Genomic DNA, 18,634 nt, shown 5'->3' with positions numbered 1-18,634 from the left:
TTTTTATCAAAACTGAATGCGGGATTCATGTCAAATAAATAACTAGGGAAATGCAAATAAAACGCTGATGAGATACCACTACTTACCTACTGGAATGACTAAAATCCAAAAGACGAACCATACCAAGTACTGGTGAAGACGGGAGCAATTGGGACTCTCATTCAGTACTAGGGGGCGTGTGGTACAACCACTCTGAACATCAGTTTGACAGCTTCTTTAAAGTTAAGAAGGACCCTACCTGGTTTGGCTCAGTGGATAGGCCTGCAGGCTGAAGGGTCCCGGGTTCAATTCCGGTCAAGGGCACATGCCCAGGTTGTGGGCTCGCTTTCCCAGTAAGGGGCATGCAGAAGGCAACCAATCAATGATTCTCTCTCATCACTGATGTTTATAACTCTCTGTCCCTCCCCCTTCCTCTCTGAAATCAATAAAATAAAATAAAAATAAAATTTAAGAAGGTATCTATCAGAAGAAATGAAAGCACAGGTCCACACAAAGGCTCATGCCTGAAGGTTCACAGTTGCTTTATTTGTCTCATCCAAACACTGGACGCAACCCAAAAGGTCACCAGCAGGTGAAGGGATAAACAACTGTGCAATATTCATACCAGACACCACAATAAAAAATAAAAAAACTATCAATACCTGAAATAATGTGAATGAGCCTCAAAATAAGTATGCTGAGTGAAAGAAAAAAGACCCCCCAAAAATAACATGTTCTATATGGTCCGCTTATGTGAAATTATTGAAAATGAAAACGATTCTACAGAGGCAGAAAGCTGATCACCGGTTGCCTGTGGCGATGCCCCTCTGGAACCCACGGCAGATGCTTGCAAACAATCCAGTGACAGAAAGGACCAACCGTCGCTGGGCCACGCCTGGGGAATCAGGGAGGTAAACTCTTGGGTCAGAAGCCTGGGACCCATATAAAGTGCTCAGAGGAGGGGGCAGGCTCCCACACAGCCTCTGCGGCACCTGTGAGAGGAGCCCCTCGAGCCAGCGCCCCGCAGTGCAAAGGGCCCGGCAGCATGTAAGCCAGTCCTGGCTCCAACCCGAAGGGGAGCAGAGGGTCCAGGCCCTGGGGCTGGGGCCGGCCCACTGGGTGGGAGGAAACGTGGACTGCGTGAAATGATCACCTCCTAGATTCCAGCGTGCCTTCCAGAGTCCTCTCACCGTGCATTCGACTGCATTCATTTCCTGAGCACCCACTGTGGGCTGCAAGAAAGACACGGCCCCGGCTATCAGAGTTGTTTATCTTCCTGTGAGAATCCCGGGAGACACAGGCAGGGCAGGTGAACAGAACCTGGTGACCAATTAGCCCTAGGGGTTGGGGGACACAGAAGTCTGTGACGACGGTCCAGCTTTCAGGGCTGGCTGACTGGAAGAGCCGGGGAACCAGAGTCAGGCACAGGTGATCGAAGGGAGAGCTGGGCAGGAGTGTGAAGTTTAGTTCGGGTCACGTTGAGACGGATGTAATTTCTTTGGGTGGCCCCTGAGAACCAACAGGATTTGTGGGAGGAAAACAACGCCAGGGCCAGAGAGCAGGGTGCCTGGTCAAGGCCTGAGGATGGCAAGGAGCCCCGGGACTTTGTACTGTACCCCTTTGTGGCAGAGGGGACGGGGTCAGGAGTCGGGCAGCCGCCTGTGGTCTAGTCTGAGCACTGACACTTACTACCCTCTAACCCCAGACAAGCTATTTCCCTTCTCTGAGTTACTGGCATCTGCGAACTGCAGATGAAAGTACTCTCCTCGCCAAAACCAGTTTGGCTCAGTGGATAGAGCATCGGCCTGCGGACTGAAGGGTCCCAGGTTCGATTCCGGTCAAGGGCATATACCTTGGTTGCGGGCACATCCCCAGTAGGAGATGTGCAGGAGGCAGCTGGTCGATGTTTCTCTCTCATCGATGTTTCTAGCTTCTCTATCCCTCTCCCTTCCTCTCTGTAAAAAATCAATAAAAATATATTAAAAAAAAAAAAAAAAAGAAAGGACTCTCCTCGTCCATTCCACAGGCTGGCTTTGAAGCACCTAAACGACATTTACAAATTGCATGAGGCTGTCTAATAAAAGGCGCCAGTCCAAGGTCCTCCACCAACAGCTGAGGCTTGCAGCGATGTTCCCGCCCAGAGCCGCTCAGTGGCTCCCGGGAGCCATGGCTCTCCATGCCCCTGTGACACCCTGTCCCTCAGGGCACCTCTGCATGAGCCTCTTTGGGGCCATCCCAGATGAGACCCTAAGACCCCACTGCTGTCTCTGACACAAACGACTTCTTGCCTGCATGGCCCAGGCCAAGGTCAGCCTCTGAGGATAAGTTCCAGCCCAGGTGCCAGGCAGAGCAGGCACCCACAGCCGCCTGGACCACCCAAGGGCTCCGAGCCCACGCAGGCTGGGCTGGCACCTGGGCAATGAGAGACGCGCAGTTCGCAGCATGTGCTCCAAGGAGGTTTATTCGTGTCCACACTCTTGCCCAGAACAAGGGGCCGAAAGCATCCTGATGGGGAAGCAAGGTAGCCACAGGCTGCCCGCCAGGCGCCCAGGGGGACGGCGATGTTCCTGCTTCCAGCACAGCCCTTTGCCCTGTAAGCCTCCTCCTGAGAGGCAGGGCAGCCCAGTCCATAGAGAAATGAGGTCCTGGCCCCACTGGCGTGGCTCAGTGGTTGAGCATCGACCTACGAACCAAGAGGTCACGGTTCAACTCCTGGTCAGGGCACATGCCCTGGTTGCGGGCTCCATCCCCGGTGTGGGGCACGCAGGAGGCGGCCAATCAATGATTCTCTCTCAACACTGGTGTTTCTGTCTCTTTCCCTCTCCCTTCCTCTCTGAAATCAATAAAGATATATTAAAGAAAAGTTAAAGTTCCTGGAGGTTTCTTGTCCTGTCTGACATCTGGGAGCCCAGACCCTCCGTGTGCTCTCCGCTTGGCCAGCATCAGCGACCACGTCTGGCAGAGTGAGCCCCCCTCACCCGGCGGCTTCGGGGCTCCTAGAAATAACTAAAGTCTGGAGCGGACAAATCCTATCAGGTTCCCCAGCTGCTCCTCCAGGCGCTGCTCGTCTCCGTCGTTCTCGACGACCCAGTCGAAGTCCCCAAAGTTGTCCAGGCCGCATTCGGACTCGCCATCGTCCACTCCTGGAGAGGAGGCAGGGCGAGGTCAAGCCCGCTCCTTCCGGACCAGCGCTGGCGTGGAGGCCTGCTGGCCCCAGGCGCAGCGCCCGCTCTCGCCTCTCCCCTTCCACTCCAGAGCCAAGCTGCCCCCACCCCACAGAGGTGCTTCCCGACCCCCTGAAACGCCCCGAGAGCAGGTTCAGGAGCCCGCAGCCCCCTGAGCCCTCGGAGGGTTCCGCTGACTGAACTCTTCACTTGCCACTTCCTACAGAGGGCGAACTGGGTCACCGAAACCACAGGCCACCCGAAAGGGATTTTCCACTTGACGTGAAGCTCGGTGGCTGCTTGCTTCCTATCCCTAAGCCTCTGTGTGCCGTCCTCATTGGACAGTGAGAAGAGTAAGGCCGGCATCACCTGGCAGGTCTATTGTGTAAAGCGAGTTGCAAAGCGTTTAGCGCAGGCCCGGCCTGCGGCGAGTGCCGGAGACGAACAGCCATCAGGAGGGGTTGTACCCACTGGATTCGAACTCCCCCGAGTCACAGTGACCTCGGGCAGGAGGCCTGACCTGCGCCCCTGAATTGCCTGGGCTCGCACCACTGAAGCTGCCTAGCACAGCTTCCTCTTGCTCCCGCCCCCCCCCCCCCCCCGCTCTGTTAACCAAACAGGAGGGAGTTGCCAGGCCTGCCCCAGCCCACTGTCAGCCCCGACTGGGCTGGGGTGGGTCCCCGCCACTCCTCCAGAACCCACTGGCCTAGAAAAGACAGCCCCCGAAAGAGTACCCCCCAAAATCATAGGGAACCTCTACTCCCCCAGGATGCTGCCCCCATCACACTCCACTTTCTAACCTGGGGCACTCCTGAGTCTCAGATTCCCTTTCCTAACCCCTCGCTCGCTCTCCCACACCCTTCCAGGGAGAGAGCAGATGACCTAGAACTGGGGAAAGGCGGCCTGGTCTGCAGGTGGGGTGGTCAGCTGTGCTCCGAGCCTTGGGGGCAAAGGCTGTGAGCAGCTCACCTGGTGTGAACGCCCAGCCCCGCTGCTGTCGGCTCTGCTCCGAGGCCACCACGCGGACGGTCTGCGTCACAGACCCATAGGCCTCCCGGAACCACTGGACATCAGACAGCCTCCGTGTGTCACTCACCAGCTGCAGGGAAGGGACACAGACAGGTGACCAACAGGATATGGTGCAGGGAGCAGCAGGAAAGGGCACTGCAGGTAGGGGAAAACGAGGGGAAGACTCAGCCCTACTTAGAATACGCAGGAGCACAATGAGGTCAGTGGGGGGACTAAAGAGCCCAGACAAGTGTACCCCCATTATCACCCAACCAGCTGGGACAGACATCTCCTCCTCCTCCAGGCAGCCCTCCCTGATTGCTGCAGCCTGCAGCCCACGCTGCCCACACTCTGTCATTGTCACACTTTGTGTTCGGGGGTCATGCTGGTCATTGCTGTGCTAAAGAAGAGGCCTCAGGCTTTGAAATCAGTTCAGCTCGTTCAACACACTCATTTTACAGATGAACAAACTGGGCCAGAAAGAGTTACTCTAACAAGTCCCTGCCCCCCCCACCCCACCCCTCAGCAGCTTTTAAAACATAACATGTGATTTTTGTCAGCTCCCTGCTCTAAACCTCCCAAAGGCTTCCCATCATTCCAACAGAACCCAAAGTTCTCGCCCCAACTTACGAGGCCCTACAACATCTGGCTTCCTCCCCCCCCTCGTTCCACCACGGCCAACTGACCTCCTTGCTGTTTCTCAGGGCCTTTGCACGTCCTCCTCCCTCTGCCTGGATAAATACAAGGCAGGCTCTCTCACTTCATGGAAGTCTCTGCTCAAATGTCTTCTCCTCAGAGAGGCTGTCCCTGCCGCCCTGGTGACCTTCCCGCCCCTCTTGATGCTGATCCGTACTTTCCTCTGAGCACTAAGAACTCTTAAGACCATCGAGATGTGTTTGTTTGCATGTTTGTTGTCTGTCTGCCCTACCCAGAGGCAGCTCCAGGAGGGAAAGGACTCTGATTCATCACTATCCCTGGCCCCTAGTGCACTGTCTGACACATGAACACGCAGGGGCATACGTTCAATGGATGAATGAATCAACAGGTACTATCGCAAGTGCCTGCTGTGTGCCAGGCGCTGGGGACCGAGTGCTTGCCCCTCAGAGCTTGTAGTCGCAGGTGAGACAGACACTGAGCAAGCAGCTTCACTAATAACTGCAATCCCAGTGCAGATCAGCAAGCGTCTCGACCTCACCGCTGTCCAAACTGGATTCCTGATTTGCTCCCCAAACCTGTCCCTCCCACGCCTTTCCTGTCTCAGAAAACGACAACTCTGTTTTTCCAGCTGCTCAGAACAAAACCCTTGGCACTGTCTTCTGTCCTCACACCCACAGCCAACACACCATTGGTTCGATCTGCGAAATCTGTGCCGAATCCACCCTCTCTCCTCCCTACCCCGTTCTGAGCCAGGCCATGGCCACTTCGCCTTTCTGACAGAGAGATCCTCGCCCTGGCTCTCCGCTCCTACGCCTGCCCTTCCCCCAGCAGCCAGGTGGGCCTTCCAACCTCAGATCACATCATGTCCCATGTTCAAAGCCCTCCACGGAGTCACCATCTCACCCAGAGAAAGATCCAGGCTCTCCCAAAGACGCTGCACAATCTGACTGCACCTCCTGCCACTCACCCCTCACCCACAAATACCTGTCTGGCTTACCCCTACCTCCTTCAGGTCTGCTCAAATGTCATTTCAGAGAGGCCTTCTTACACCCTCAATAAAGCAGCAACCCAGCCTTCCTCACGGCCCTGGCTGCCTTTATTTTGCCCCTTCGAATTTATCTACACTCTCCCTTAAAATCAATGGAAAAATATCCTCGGGTGAGGGATGGATGGATAGATAGATAGATAGATAGATAGATAGATAGATAGATAGATAGACAGACAGATAGATAGCCGCTCTGGCTGCTAGGTGGTGAATGGCTCACAGGGGACAAGAGCTGATGCCGAGACCAGTGTGGGCTACAAGGTTGTCCAGGGGAGAGATGGTGAGGGCTTGGACCATGGGAGGCGGCAGTGAGAAGAGAGAAATGGGCACATCTGAGTCTCATTCGGGGAAAGGCGAGGACTGGAGACACGGTGTTTTCTCAATGCCGCCCCTCGGCACCCTTACCCAGACCGGCTGGCAGACGCCCTCCACGACCTTCCTGCAGAAGAAGCCCGGGTCAGCCTGGCGCTGCGCCTCTCCCCAGAGGATCATGTCCCGCCGATAGGCCTCCTTGTAGGCGCTGGCATCCAGGAGTCTCTGGAAGTTCAGGCCGTGTTCCTGCCCAGAGCACACGATGTCTGTGCCCAGCCTCGCCACCGCAACGGCCTCGCCCTCCCTCCCCTCGCCCACCTCCCCCAGGACAAGGCCAGGACCCCGAGGTTTCCGCCAGGACAGAGGCCTGCAAGGGAGCGGGCTCTGGAAATGGAGAAATCCCGAACACGGACAGAAGCCACACCGCCGGGCACAATCCTATTCATTTTTATAAAAGCCTCCATGGTTCAAAATTCAAAAGGTAGCTATACATGCATTTACAGTGAAATATCTCTTTCCCACCACTGTCCCCAGCCACAGCTCCCTCCCTGAAGGCCACCAATGGCACCGTCTCTCTTGTGTCGGTCCCAGCGACTCACACATCGGAACAGTGTTTAACACAATGCAGGCACCCTAAATATTGGCTGTACGGTTGGAAATGTGAGCAGCTATATTTACAATTGCTCCCCATTATTATACAGCATCCTCTATACACTATTCCAAATCTCGTTTGTTTGTTTGACTTAATAATATAGCTCGGCAATTCATGCAACTAAATTTCTGAGGGGAGAACCCGGGGTGGGGCACCAGCTGAGGTAGTGATGCTGGTGTCACTCTCTCTGAGGAAGAGTGTGCGCAGGCCGCACTAACCCACAGCATCAGCGCTGCCACCTCCCCACTCCGGCCTTTCCTGGATGCGCTTTTTTATTTTTAATTTTTTTATTGACTTCAGAGAGGAAGGGAGAGGGAGAGAGAGAGAAACATCAATGATGTGAGAGAATTATCGATTGGCTGCCTCCTGCACTCCCCCTACTGGGGATCAAGCCCGTAACCTGGGCATGTGCTCTTGGCCGGAATCAAACCTGGGACCCTTCAGTCCACAGGCTGGTGCTCTATCCACTGAGCCAAACCGGCCAGGGCTGGACGCACTTTCTTGAACCTGCTCTGGGGAGGGGCCTGAAGTGAGTGAGGCCAATGGGAAAGAAGTGTAAGCTGAAAATGCCCCCAAAAAGTCCACCCACAGAAAACCGAGACCTGGCCACCATCCTGCCAGCAGTGGTCACAGGGACCCTACTAGTGACTCAGACAGCCACAGCGATCGATGCCAGGGGGCTGGCTCCTTCCCGCCCACGAGATGTCACCGGGAGCCACCTCCTACCTGGGCATACTGCTCCTTGAGGGGACCGGAGAGCCGGAGGACAGCACAGACGTCCGCGCCGAGTCTGCGGGACAGAGACCCAAGCCAGTTAGCCTGGATCTTCCCGGCCCCAGGAGAGTCACAGGTAAAACAAATAAAACTACAATGACAGTGCTATTCCGGCTCGACTGGTTTACTGCTGGACCCCTGAACTAGTCTCCCGGCCGGGGCACCTCAGCCTCAACTGACTTGGTCACCACAGCGTCAATCATTCATTCATTCAGGTCAGTTTACCCAACCAACCATTTCTTGTACTGAACTGTGTGCTCACAGGTTCTCTTAAACACCGACAGCGTGGCACAGGTGTTCTTGTTTCCGGTTGAGGGAGAAGAACCGACTCGCCCAAAGCAGCGCTGCCAGTAAGGAAGCCAGCGCTGGCAACAGAAAACTAAGCCAACATCTAGTTCCTGCACCTTTATGAGGTGTCAGGAATTGTTCGAAGGCCTTCGCGGGCGTCATTTCATTAGTCCTTACAACCACCTGTTCTCACGTCCCACAAATAACAAAACTGAGGCACAGAACGGATAAGAAACGCAGACAAGATCACACACTCAAACGTGGCGAGTCGGGATCTGAGTCTCAGCCGGCTAATCCCAGAACCGGTGCTTCTCGCCACGGTTTGACGCCTGTGTCTGCAGGGAAGGAGAAGCGCGCCTTAGGGAAAGCTGGTGGAGGCTGGATGGGGAAAATGCAGGGGGTGATCTCTGCCCTGGGCTCCGCAAGGAACCAACCCCTGTTGTGCCCAAAAGCAACCTCTAGGTACCGCCCCCCCCCCCCCCCCCCCCCACACACACACAGCGAAGCCTGCCGTGCTTCTCCCTGCTCCTCTGCCCCCCCCCCCCCAGCCCATGCCACCCCAACAAACACGCTCCCACACGAAACATCTCTCTTGGAGAGAAGGCTACTGCTGGGGAGACTGCGGCGAAGCAGGAAGAACCCGTTCCTTGCAGTGAGTTTACAGTGTAACGTCAGTCCTAGATCTGACTATGACTTTGTAACCTGGCAAGTTTGGGTTTGGTTTTGTTTTTCTACTTTTCAAAGACTCGTCTCTTCATCTGTGGAATGGAGACACTAATAATACCACACAGCCCCTAACCAAGCGGTGTGGGGATTAACTGAGATAATACACTCGCAGAAACACAGTGCCTGGCTCCTGATCAAGGCTCACTCAACCCCAACTGGTAGGGGGTGTGCTGGGCAAGGGTTTACATGTCTCTGGAGTCAGACGCCATCGGAGTGTGGTCTTGGGCAAACCCTTCCCCCGTGACTCAGTTTCCCTCTCTGTAAAGGTGAGCTCCCAGCAATGCCGCGCGGGTAGGGACGGAGGGTAAGAAGTGCCTTATGGCAACCGTTACCACTGCTTCTGGGCGAGGGAGACCCGCCGCCCACCGTCCTTGGAGAGGGGGTCGCTCGGTTCTTCCAGGTAGATGTGTGCAGGCTGCTGTTTTAGGTGCTGCTGACCATCCCCCCACTTCCTCCCACCTGTACCCCGAGGACCCCTACCCCAAAGCTCACGCCCACTGCAGCGCACCCCGCGTCACGTGGCGCGGGGTTTCCCACCCCTCCTCCCCCCCACCCCCCACCTGCTCTGCAGCGCCTCGGTCACGAAGTCCTTCCCGGATTTCCTCTTCCCGCTGAACAGCAGCACCAGCCGGGGGGCTCCTCCCCGCGGGGCCATGGGGCCCCCACACTTGGGCGATCCCTAAAAATAGCACGACTCCCCACCCTTAAGTTGGGCCACGGGCGCGGAACGGAGGCGGCCACCCGGTGGAGAGACCTCAGGGCGGGCTCCGCGCGTCCTCCCCGCAGCCGTGCAGGGGCCCGGCCGCCCGCGCCTGCACTTCCGTGCGTTTTAATTAACGTCGAAGAAGTTCAATGTGGAGGCAAAGAAGGCTGATCCCGGGGCGGCCTCCCCGCGGCAGACGCCCCCCTCCCCGCTCACTTAGGACAGCCCCGCCCGCCCAGACCTGGCGCCACGGCCCCGCCTCCTGAGCTGACGGGCGGGGCGGGGACTGGGCGCGACCATTTTCCTCTTGGGGGGGCGGCGTCTTAAGAGGTGCCGGCGCGAGCCTCACACTCCCTTCCTGCCGCCCTGCGAATGTTGCGGACAAAGAGCGAGCGTGCTCGCTGGGAGCAGCTTTCCAAACCGCCTCTGCGTCTGCGTGTGACGGTGCATGTGCGGAAGCGCGTCTACACGGTGCCCGCGGTGCAACTGGGTCTTTCTCTGAAACGAGGCGATGACGTCAGAGGGTGGCCCGATGGCGTCATTCCGGGGGAGGGGCTTAACCGCACACACGCTACTTTATTGTTAAGCCGGTTTTTTTAAAACTGGAGAGGCCTTGGCAGTTGGGCCCTTCTAGCCCAGCGAAGAAGCTCACATCGCTTGTCTAGCCGCAGCCTCCGAACCAAAGGTGTTGGGAAGCGAGGGCGCGTGGAATGACGTGGTGACACCAAGAGCAGAGGTTACAGGGGCCTGGACGCTGCCCCTGGCCGTTCAGACGGCAGGTTCAATCCCTGGTCAGGGCACTTCCCCAGATTTCACTCACACTCCTGCTTCCCTGCGTCTCCAAGAGGACCGACTCGAACTCCCTTCCAGAGTCTCTTCCCCAACCTGAGCCAAACCACAGCCCTGCCCTTCCTCTTCCGCTGAGCAGAGCTCCCTGGAACTCCCACGCGGTGATCAGAAACATCCAGCCTCTTCCCAAGTTCCCCACTGCTCCCCACTCCACTGAACCTCACGGCCCCCCTTCCCCCAGCCTCCGAGCTCAGCACAGACTCTGTCTGCTGCCTCCCTCCCTCCCCGGTTCTGGAGCAGACCGTTACTCCGGCCTCGGGAAACTCGGCTCATCCCCCCTGGCTGACCTACCCTTTCCCCTCCTCAGTGTCACAACCGCCAATCCTGAGCCTTACCCTCATGCGCTGAGGCTTGGCCACCGGCTCCTGGTCTTCTCCACCAGCTCCTGCCAGCCCTCGCAGTGACTTCACTCCCCCGATGGTCAGCCCATCCAACACTCTGACCGTTCAGTGCCTTGGCCTCGGAAGTACTCAGACACCAGCTCCCACGGACACACCCTGGGCCTTGTCTCCTCCAGGCCATTCAACCCGCAAGGTCACCTGCTCAAATGCTGCCTGGAGCAGGCTTCCTTCCCAGGGCACCCCGAGCCCAGGAAACTCTTCACATTGTGCACCTGCTCTCCTTCCTTCCACACCCGAGAACATCAAGTAAGATGTGTGGGAAGCCTTTGTAAGCTGTACAGGGCTGCACAGATGTGAGGCGCCATTTGGGGGGTAGAACCGCTGGTCTGAAGGTTGGGGTGAGACAGGAAAGCAGGGGGCAGCAGGATGGGATAGAGACAGCCCAGGAAGGGAGCGGCCAGGTGCTTGGGGACTGAGATCAGAAACCAGAGATGCCTTACACCGTTGCCAGACAGAGCATCCAGAAGACAATGCCTAAGGAAGCCCGTGCTGGCCTCAGTCAACAGAGAAGTGCCCCCAGAAGTGAGGCACACAATCACCCCTAAGAATCACCTCTCACCACCGGGGCAGACCATTTTTTTTAAATCCTCATCTGAGGATATTTTTCCATTGCTTTTATTTTATTTTTATTTTTTAAATATATTTTATTGATTTTTTACAGAGAGGAAGGGAGAGAGATAGGTAGAGAGTTAGAAACATCGATCAGTTGCTTCCTGCACACCCCCCACTGGGGATGTGCCCGCAACCAAGGTACATGCCCTTGACCGGAATCGAACCTGGGACCCTTCAGTCCGCAGGCCAACGCTCTATCCACTGAGCCAAACCGGTTTCGGCGCTTTTATTTTTATAAAAATATATGTTATTGATTTCAGAGAGGAAGGGAAAGGGAGAGAGAGAGAGAAACATCAATGATGAGAGAGAATCATTGATCAGCTGCCTCCTGTGTACCCCACACTGGGGATCAAGCCTGCAACCCAGGCATGTGCCCTGACCGGGAATCGAACCATGACCTCCTGGTTCCTAGGTCGACGCTCAACCACTGAGCCACACGAGCTGGACTCCATTGCTTTTAGATAGAGTAGAAGTGAGGGAGGGGAAAGAGAGAGAGGGAGAGAAATATAAATGTGAGAGAAACACATCGATTGGTTGCCTTCCACACACGCCCAACAGGGGTTAGGGGACAAACCTGCAACCCAAATACGTACCTCTGACCGGGAATTGAACCCGAGACCCTTCGGTTCATGGGTGACACTCTAACGACGGAACCACCAGCCAGAGCCAGGGGAAGACCATTTAAAGAGAGGTTTGCCTCACCAACCCAGGGGACAACTCAAAGTCAGATCTAGGCGTTTGGAGGAAACCTGCTCACTGCACTAGTGGTAACACTCCCGGGACAGTCTGAGCCTGCAGCGGACCGGTTCCCGCAGCTCGCAGAGCCCAGAGAAGCTGGCCTTTGTCCGTGCCCCTCCCACCCAGCCCAAGCGAGGCAGCCCCGAGCGGAGGGTCCCAGGGTCTGCCGTTCCAAGGCAGGCCTGTCCCACCGTGGAACCAGGTGTCATCCTGGCTCCTGACACCACCAACTGCCCTTGCTTCAGCTCCATGCTCCTGGCCCCAGTCTATCTTCCCGTGGTCATTATCCAGCTGACCCACGCGGGCCCTCTGCTAGTGCTTGTAAGTATAAATGTGGCTTGTGAATCAGTCCTCATGTGTGTGATGGCCATTGCTTCCGGGGCCATGGAGCCTGGCAGGTAAGGGACAGAAGGGAGTGGGGCTGGTAAGGAAGCAGCACAACAGGGAAAGAGAAGAGGGGGAATCTGAGTCTTTGGGGAGCTAATGGGAATGAAGCCTATTTATTCGTTCATTCATGCATGCATTCATTCAACATGTATGTAAATGTCCAAAATGCGCCAGGTACCGCTAGAGACGCAACAGTAAACAAAACACAGCCTGCTCTCAAAGAGCATTCATTCTCCCGGGAGACAGGCAATGAGACAAGACAGCTAACAAGTCGAGCACGAGCGACTTCGTCCCAAAACTGAAGCGAGAACGTGAAATACATTAACTCCTGCAGGAGGCTCGGGTGTGAGCTGTAACCGGCTCTGCCTATGCCCCCACCTGTTGTTCCCCTGCCGGAGACTCCCACCCAGCTTTTGCCTGTGAAACAAGCTCCAACTTGCACTGTAACACCTCGCTTGTTGACTCCCCACCCCGTCTGACTTGGATCTGTTTTCTTTGCTCCTGATACACCCTGTACCCACGATATCACAGCATCTTACCCGACACTATAATTACCCATTCGTGTCTCTCCCTCCAGATGGCAAATAGATGACATTGATTCAGCAGTTACTATGTGCCAGACCTTTTCTCAATCATATGACATAAACACTGCTACCCCTACTTAAAAATGAGACAACGGAAGCTCATTCTAGTTAAGAGATTTGCCCTAGTATTTATCAAACATTATTGCACAGCCCTAACAGGTTTGGCTCAGTGGATAGAGCGTCGGCCTGCGGACTGAAGGGTCCCAGGTCCGATTCCGGTCAAGGGCATGTACCTTGGTTGTGGGCACATCCCCAGTAGGGAGTGTGCAGGAGGCAGCTGATCGATGTTTCTCTCTCATCCATGTTTCTAACTCTCTATCCCTCTCCCTTCCTCTCTGTAAAAAATCAATAAAATATATTTTAAAAATCAATTAAAAAATATATGTATTTAAAAATTATTGTACATATGCCTGGCTGGCGTGGCTCCGCAGTTGAGCATCGACCTATGAACCGGGAACATGCCCAGGGTGCGTGCGGGCTCGATCCCTAGTGTGGGGTGTGCAGGAGGCAGCCACTCAGTGATCCTCTCTCATCATTGATGTTTCTATTTCTCCCTCTCCCTTCCTCTCTGAAATCAATAAATACATATTTTTTTAAGAGTCATTTACTGGTTTCATTTAACTGTTTTTTAACAATCTTAGTGATAAAGGTTGATGTTTATTTATTTTTAAAAAATATATTTTGCTCTTTCTCCGCCATCGAGGTGCATGTGTTCCCTCCTCGTTCACCACGTCTTCCCACAAGACTTTCAGGATCAAGAGGTTCCTGGCCAAGAAACAAAAGCAGAATCGGCCCGTTCCCCAACGGACTCGGATGAAAACTGGTAATAAAATCAGGTACAACTCGAAGAGGACACATTGGAGAAGAACCAAACTGGGCCTAGGAGAAATCACACGTGAGAGATGACTCACATATTTATGCTGTGTCCAGGTTGCCTACACCTTCAAATGATTGAAAAGATGCTACTGTCTGGACAGTTGGGGCATTTTAATTGGAAGATTAATGGACTTGTGATTTTGCGCTGTTGATTTTTTTCCCCTGCAATAGTAGGTTGGTTCAGTAATAAATGTGTGAGACCTTTTAAAAAATAACAAATAAAAAATATATATTGATTGATTTCAGAGAGGAAGGGAGAGGGAGAGACGGAAACATCAATGATGAGAAGAATCACTGAGTGGCCACCACCAGACGTCTCTGCAGAAGGAGCCCTGCGCGCAGTTGTTGTTTTTTGTTGTTGTTTTTTTAAATATATTTTATTGATTTTTTACAGAGAGAAAGGGAGAGAGATAGAGAGTTAGAAACATCGATGAGAGAGAAACATCGATCAGCTGCCTCCTGCACATCTCCCACTGGGGATGTGCCCGCAACCCAGGTACATGCCCTTGACCGGAACCGAACCTGGAACCCTTCAGTCCGCAGGCCGACGCTCTATCCACTGAGCCAAACCGGTTTCGGCAATGCGTGCAGTTTTATCAGGGATCACAAGAGAAGGAACCTGCTTGTAGCCTGTAGCTCCTGCAGCCCTCAGCTCCGAGCTAAGGGGAGGGGAGGGGAGGGGAGGGGAGGGGAGGGGAGGGGAGGGGAGGGGAGGGGAGGAGCAACAGGGACTCTTACTCAGGGGTCAGCAGCCATGGGCTCTGGCCTCCACTTGGTCCCTAGCGAGCTTTGTGACCGTGGACAAGTCACTTCCCTATCTGGGCCTCAGTTTCCACCGCTGGACAACAGAAGAGGTGGATTGATGCTCATGAAGGGATTTCCAGGGCGGCCTTTTCCCACCACAAGCCGGGGCCCATCCGGTGGCAGCTGGTGACCAGAGAGGAAACGCTCAGGGCCAGGTGCCCAGGTAGCTGAAGTGGGGGGTACACAGGTCGGGGAGGAGGAGTCGGCTCAAGAGACACACAGATGGGAATGCAGATATTGCTTCCAACCTCCAGTCAGTCAGTCAGGGAGGGCGAGGGTGGGGGGGTCGGGGGGACAGCAGTACCGGACACTTCAAATGCCCGCTGGTGTCCTGAGGGCTGCCGGGGGCCAGTGTTCCCACACTGTCGCTATTCAGCTATGATGGGACCTTAGGCAAGTCACCTCACCTCTCCATCTCAGGTTCCTGTTCTGTAGAATAGAGGTATTCGTGGTCATACCTTCGAGGCACAGAATTGTTCTGAAAAGTTCATGGCCTGCGTAGATGAGTGGGTGGCCTGCTTCTTGGAGCCTCAGTGTTTCTGCCTGGTCCCTCCCTACACGACTGCATCAGCAAGGGCCCAAGGCCGAATTCCACACAGCAGGCCTTGACGGCTGGTCTGTTTGGCCTATGAGTAGTGACCTTGGGGGGAGGAGGGCTGTTCTAACATTTTCCTTTCCGCAGCTCTGGGCTTCAGGTTCCTGCCTGTCCTGCCACAGTCCCATGACCTTCCCTTTGACATGGAAAGGGTCACTCCCCTTTGCTGGGTGCCTCCCCTCGGGCTGAGTCAAGGGAAGTGTCTGGTGCTGGTGAGAATTTTTCCAAAGGGGCCCTGCCCTGGAGAGGAATTGGGGGCGTGATGAGACACGCAACTTGGTGGAGCAGAGAGGCATCTGCTGGGAGGGTTGTTCCGTCTCCTCTCATAACCTGTAAATCAAGCCAGCAGCTTCCCCACCCCCGGCCCCACCAGCGGCCTTTCCTCCTTTCCCAGCATCGCAGGAGGGTGTAGTCATCAGCCAGAGGCTGGGAGCCAGGTGTCCTTGACTCCTCCCTCCCCATGTCCTGGTCCCACCCAAGGCCAGCCCATTCTAATTCGCTAACCTAAATCAGGCCCTGCCCACGCCTTTTTTTCCTTTATATAAATTTTTTTTAAAATATATATATTTCTATTGATTTCAGAGAGGAAGGGAGAGGGGGAGAGAGATAGAAACATCAATGATGAGAGAGAATCATTAATCGGCTGCCTCCTGCACGCCCCACACTGGGGAGCGAGCTGCAACCTGGGCATGCGCCCTGGCCGGGAATTGAACCGTGACCTCCTGGGTCATAGGTCGACGCTCAACCACTGAGCCACACCGACCACACCTCTCTTCCCTCTCAGGCGTGCATCTCCTAAACTCTAAGGTCCCCAGGAGACTTGCAGCCAGGGGAGCAATGGGCTCACCCCCTGAACCTGTTTCCAAGGCCCCTTCTCTCTGACTTCCCAGTGAGCCAGAGCCGCCTGCCTGGGCTCTCTCCTTCTGCTTCTTAAACTATCCTAAGCTCTTCCTGTTTCATTGTTCCAGCTTCAATACCCGTGCTCTCAATTCAACATAAATCAGTAAATAAATGAACAGGCCCGTCACTCCCTCCTGGGCTGTTGGCTGACACCTCCCTGACCACCTGCAGTTCTCACCTGTCCAGTCCATCCGTCTGACCACCAGCCACACGGCACCTTCCTTCACACAGCGTCCCCATGGCCCTCCAGTGCCTTCGGTGGCACCCTCCCCATTTCCTACAGTGAAACTCCCCCTTAGAAATGCAGGCAGTCCCGGGGGAGAATCTGCTCCCTTCTGAACAGGAACCAGGAACGTAACCCTCCGGCCACACCTTTGCCCCCTCTGAAATCCCCTGCGCCATCACAAATCCTATTATCCTTTAGCAGCGGTTCTCAACCTTCCTAATGCCGCGACCCTTCAACACAGTTCCTCATGTTGTGGTGACCCCCAATTTCATTGTTACAAATTGAACATAATGAAAGCATAGTGATTCATCACAAAGACAATATGTAATTATATATGTGTTTTCCGATGGTCTTAGGCGACCCCTGTGAAAGGGTCGTTCGACCCCCCCAAAGGGGTCAAGATCCACAGGTTGAGAACCGCTGCTTTAAGGCCCAACTCACAGGCCATCTCTTCCTGTCTCTTTACTTCCTCCGCTAACTCCGCCCTGGCCCATTAAGAGGGCGCTTCTAAAATTCTGCTCTGTGTGAAACTGATCCAGCTAGCCTCAGGGGTTGGGGTCCCCACAGCCCCTTTGCTGGGACCTGCTAGTTAGTATCTTCTCCCGGCCAACTCCTGCCACAGGTCTGGAAACCAACACGCTCCCCCCCTATCAGCAGCTCACAGAGGCCCCGGCTTCCCCCTTGGAGCTTAATAACATGAAAATAGCTGCTATTTTTAACTGCACTCTACAATTTGAAAAGCCTTCCCGTTTATCTCTAGTGACTTACTTTATCCTCACAACAACCTGTGAAGGGGCTATCTACAGTTTCCACTTCGAGGAAGAGAAAGCGAGGAGGGGGATCTTGTCCAAACCCCTAGGCAGGCACTGGTGGAGGCCCCGAGACGGGGTTTTCTGATCTCAGCGCCTGCCAGGGCCAAAGGTCCAGTTAAAGGAGAGCTGGGCTGGGCCTCCCTCTGGCCCAGATTAAGATTAAAGAACAGGAGCCCTAGCCGGTTTGGCTCCGTGGATAGAGAGCGTCGGCCTGCAGACTGAGGGGTCCCAGGTTCGATTCCGGTCAAGGGCATGTACCTTGGTTGCAGGCACATCCCCAGTAGGGAGTGTGCCCGAGGCAGCTGAATTGATGTTTCTCATCAATGTTTCTAACTCTCTATCCCTCTCCCTTACTCTCTGTAAAAAATCAATAAAATATATATTTTTAAAAAAAGATTAAAGAACAGGGGAGTGTGAAAGGGGCCCGCCCACTTCTGTCCTAATGGGCAGGGCCTACTCTAGAAGCCAAGGACTCCAACGAGATGGGCGGGCGGCAACCTTAAGGCCCACAGGGGCGGCATCAGGAACTGACAACGCAACACGAATTGGTGACGAGGGGCTTCTGTGGCTCCGGAGGCTGAGTGAAATGGGGGGGAGGGACCTGTGGTCTGCATTTCGGACAATCACACCCCCACCCCCACCCCCACCCTGCAGTGTCCCTGCTGGACCTGCCGTGAAGGGTGAAGGATCCGGAACATCTGTCCTGGGACAAGACAGAATGAGATGTACCTGCATCAGGGAGGCCTTGGGAGGTTCCCCGGCAACAGCCGGACAGTCCGGCGTCTGTCCTCCTCGGGCCGGGGAGGGCGAGTGGCACTGGGGAGCAGTTCTCAAAAGGAACACATGCCCCTGACCCTTAAGGAACTTATGGGAGTGGAACAAGCCTGAAGGTGACCCACCACCAAATCCTAGCCACCACCCAACCCCTGTCACCCCCGGATGGGTGGGAATGGAAGCAGTGGGCAAAGGCTGGGGCCTGGAGACCTGGGGGGCAGGGGGGACAGGGGGAGCCTGGGGCTGGAGGGGGCAGGGTGAGAAGGCTGACTGAGGGCAATGGGAAGGACGGCCGAGGAGCGGAGGAAAGGGGGTACAGCTAGAGAATGAGGGGGGGATGGCAACTTGGGCGGCAGGCAGGGAAATGAGTGTTGGGAACTGGCCAAGGAAGCAGAACTTTTTCATTTGAGAGGTGAAGGCACCAGAGGGCCACCCCGACTCCAGGGGTTCCCCAGAGGCACCTGGAGCTTTGCTTTTAGCTGGGGGGGTTCCCAGAGGAAAGAGCTGAAAAGCCACGTGCTCAGCATACCAAGAGCTGACCCCTGCCCCGGAAGGGCCCAGAGCAGACCCTGGGGGGCCAAGCAGGTCTCCCTGTAGGCTTCCTGCTTCCCGGCCCCGCCAGGAGCTATCCCCCAGCCCTGTTCCAGCCTCTCCTGGCTCATCTCTGCCCAGTGCCCGTAATCAAGGGAGCATCCTGGGACCTGGGACCTGGGACCTGGGGCCCCAGTGCTAAGGTGGGACAGTGGGTGGGAGGGGCCAGAAGTCCTA

The 18,634-nt window shown here is 55.3% G+C and overlaps 1 protein-coding gene and 1 pseudogene across 14 annotated transcripts; one reads left to right on the top strand and one right to left on the bottom strand.

The window, feature by feature from the left end:
- Nucleotides 1-2,422: 2,422 nt before the first annotated feature.
- On the bottom strand, nucleotides 2,423-10,515 carry PMVK (phosphomevalonate kinase). 14 transcript variants are annotated; one of them, XM_036343918.1, is made up of 6 exons: nucleotides 9,550-9,725; nucleotides 8,134-8,214; nucleotides 7,544-7,607; nucleotides 6,259-6,411; nucleotides 4,113-4,242; nucleotides 2,423-3,122 (listed from the first exon to the last, which is right to left on the bottom strand). In XM_036343918.1, exons 1-6 carry the CDS (start codon nucleotides 9,606-9,608, stop codon nucleotides 2,986-2,988), a joined length of 624 nt encoding a protein of 207 aa, XP_036199811.1. In that variant the 5' UTR covers nucleotides 9,609-9,725; the 3' UTR covers nucleotides 2,423-2,985. The 14 variants fall into 14 exon arrangements, with proteins under 14 accessions (XP_036199811.1, XP_036199810.1, XP_036199809.1 ...); XM_036343917.1 differs by lacking the exon at nucleotides 9,550-9,725 and adding an exon at nucleotides 9,166-9,530 and having other exon boundaries at nucleotides 6,259-6,390; XM_036343916.1 differs by lacking the exon at nucleotides 9,550-9,725 and adding an exon at nucleotides 9,166-9,528.
- A 3,054-nt stretch (nucleotides 10,516-13,569) lies between these two features.
- Nucleotides 13,570-13,986, top strand: LOC118673299 (annotated as a pseudogene).
- The last annotated feature ends 4,648 nt before the right edge of the window (nucleotides 13,987-18,634 follow it).

This window comes from Myotis myotis, unplaced genomic scaffold (assembly GCF_014108235.1).
Source record: "Myotis myotis isolate mMyoMyo1 unplaced genomic scaffold, mMyoMyo1.p scaffold_m19_p_18, whole genome shotgun sequence".
Lineage (NCBI taxonomy): Eukaryota > Metazoa > Chordata > Mammalia > Chiroptera > Vespertilionidae > Myotis > Myotis myotis.
The sequence above is the reverse complement of the archived record's forward strand: the minus strand, read 5'-3'. Positions and strand labels throughout refer to the sequence as shown.

Coding starts and splice junctions, on each gene's coding strand:
- PMVK (XM_036343916.1), bottom strand. CDS start 9,260: ATGGCCCCGCGGGGAGGAGCCCCCCGGCTGGTGCTGCTGTTCAGCGGG. Junction 4,243..6,258: donor GCGTCTGCCAGCCGGTCTGG/GTAAGGGTGCCG, acceptor CCTTCCCTGCAG/CTGGTGAGTGACACACGGAG. Junction 3,123..4,112: donor GGGCTGGGCGTTCACACCAG/GTGAGCTGCTCA, acceptor CCTCCTCTCCAG/GAGTGGACGATGGCGAGTCC.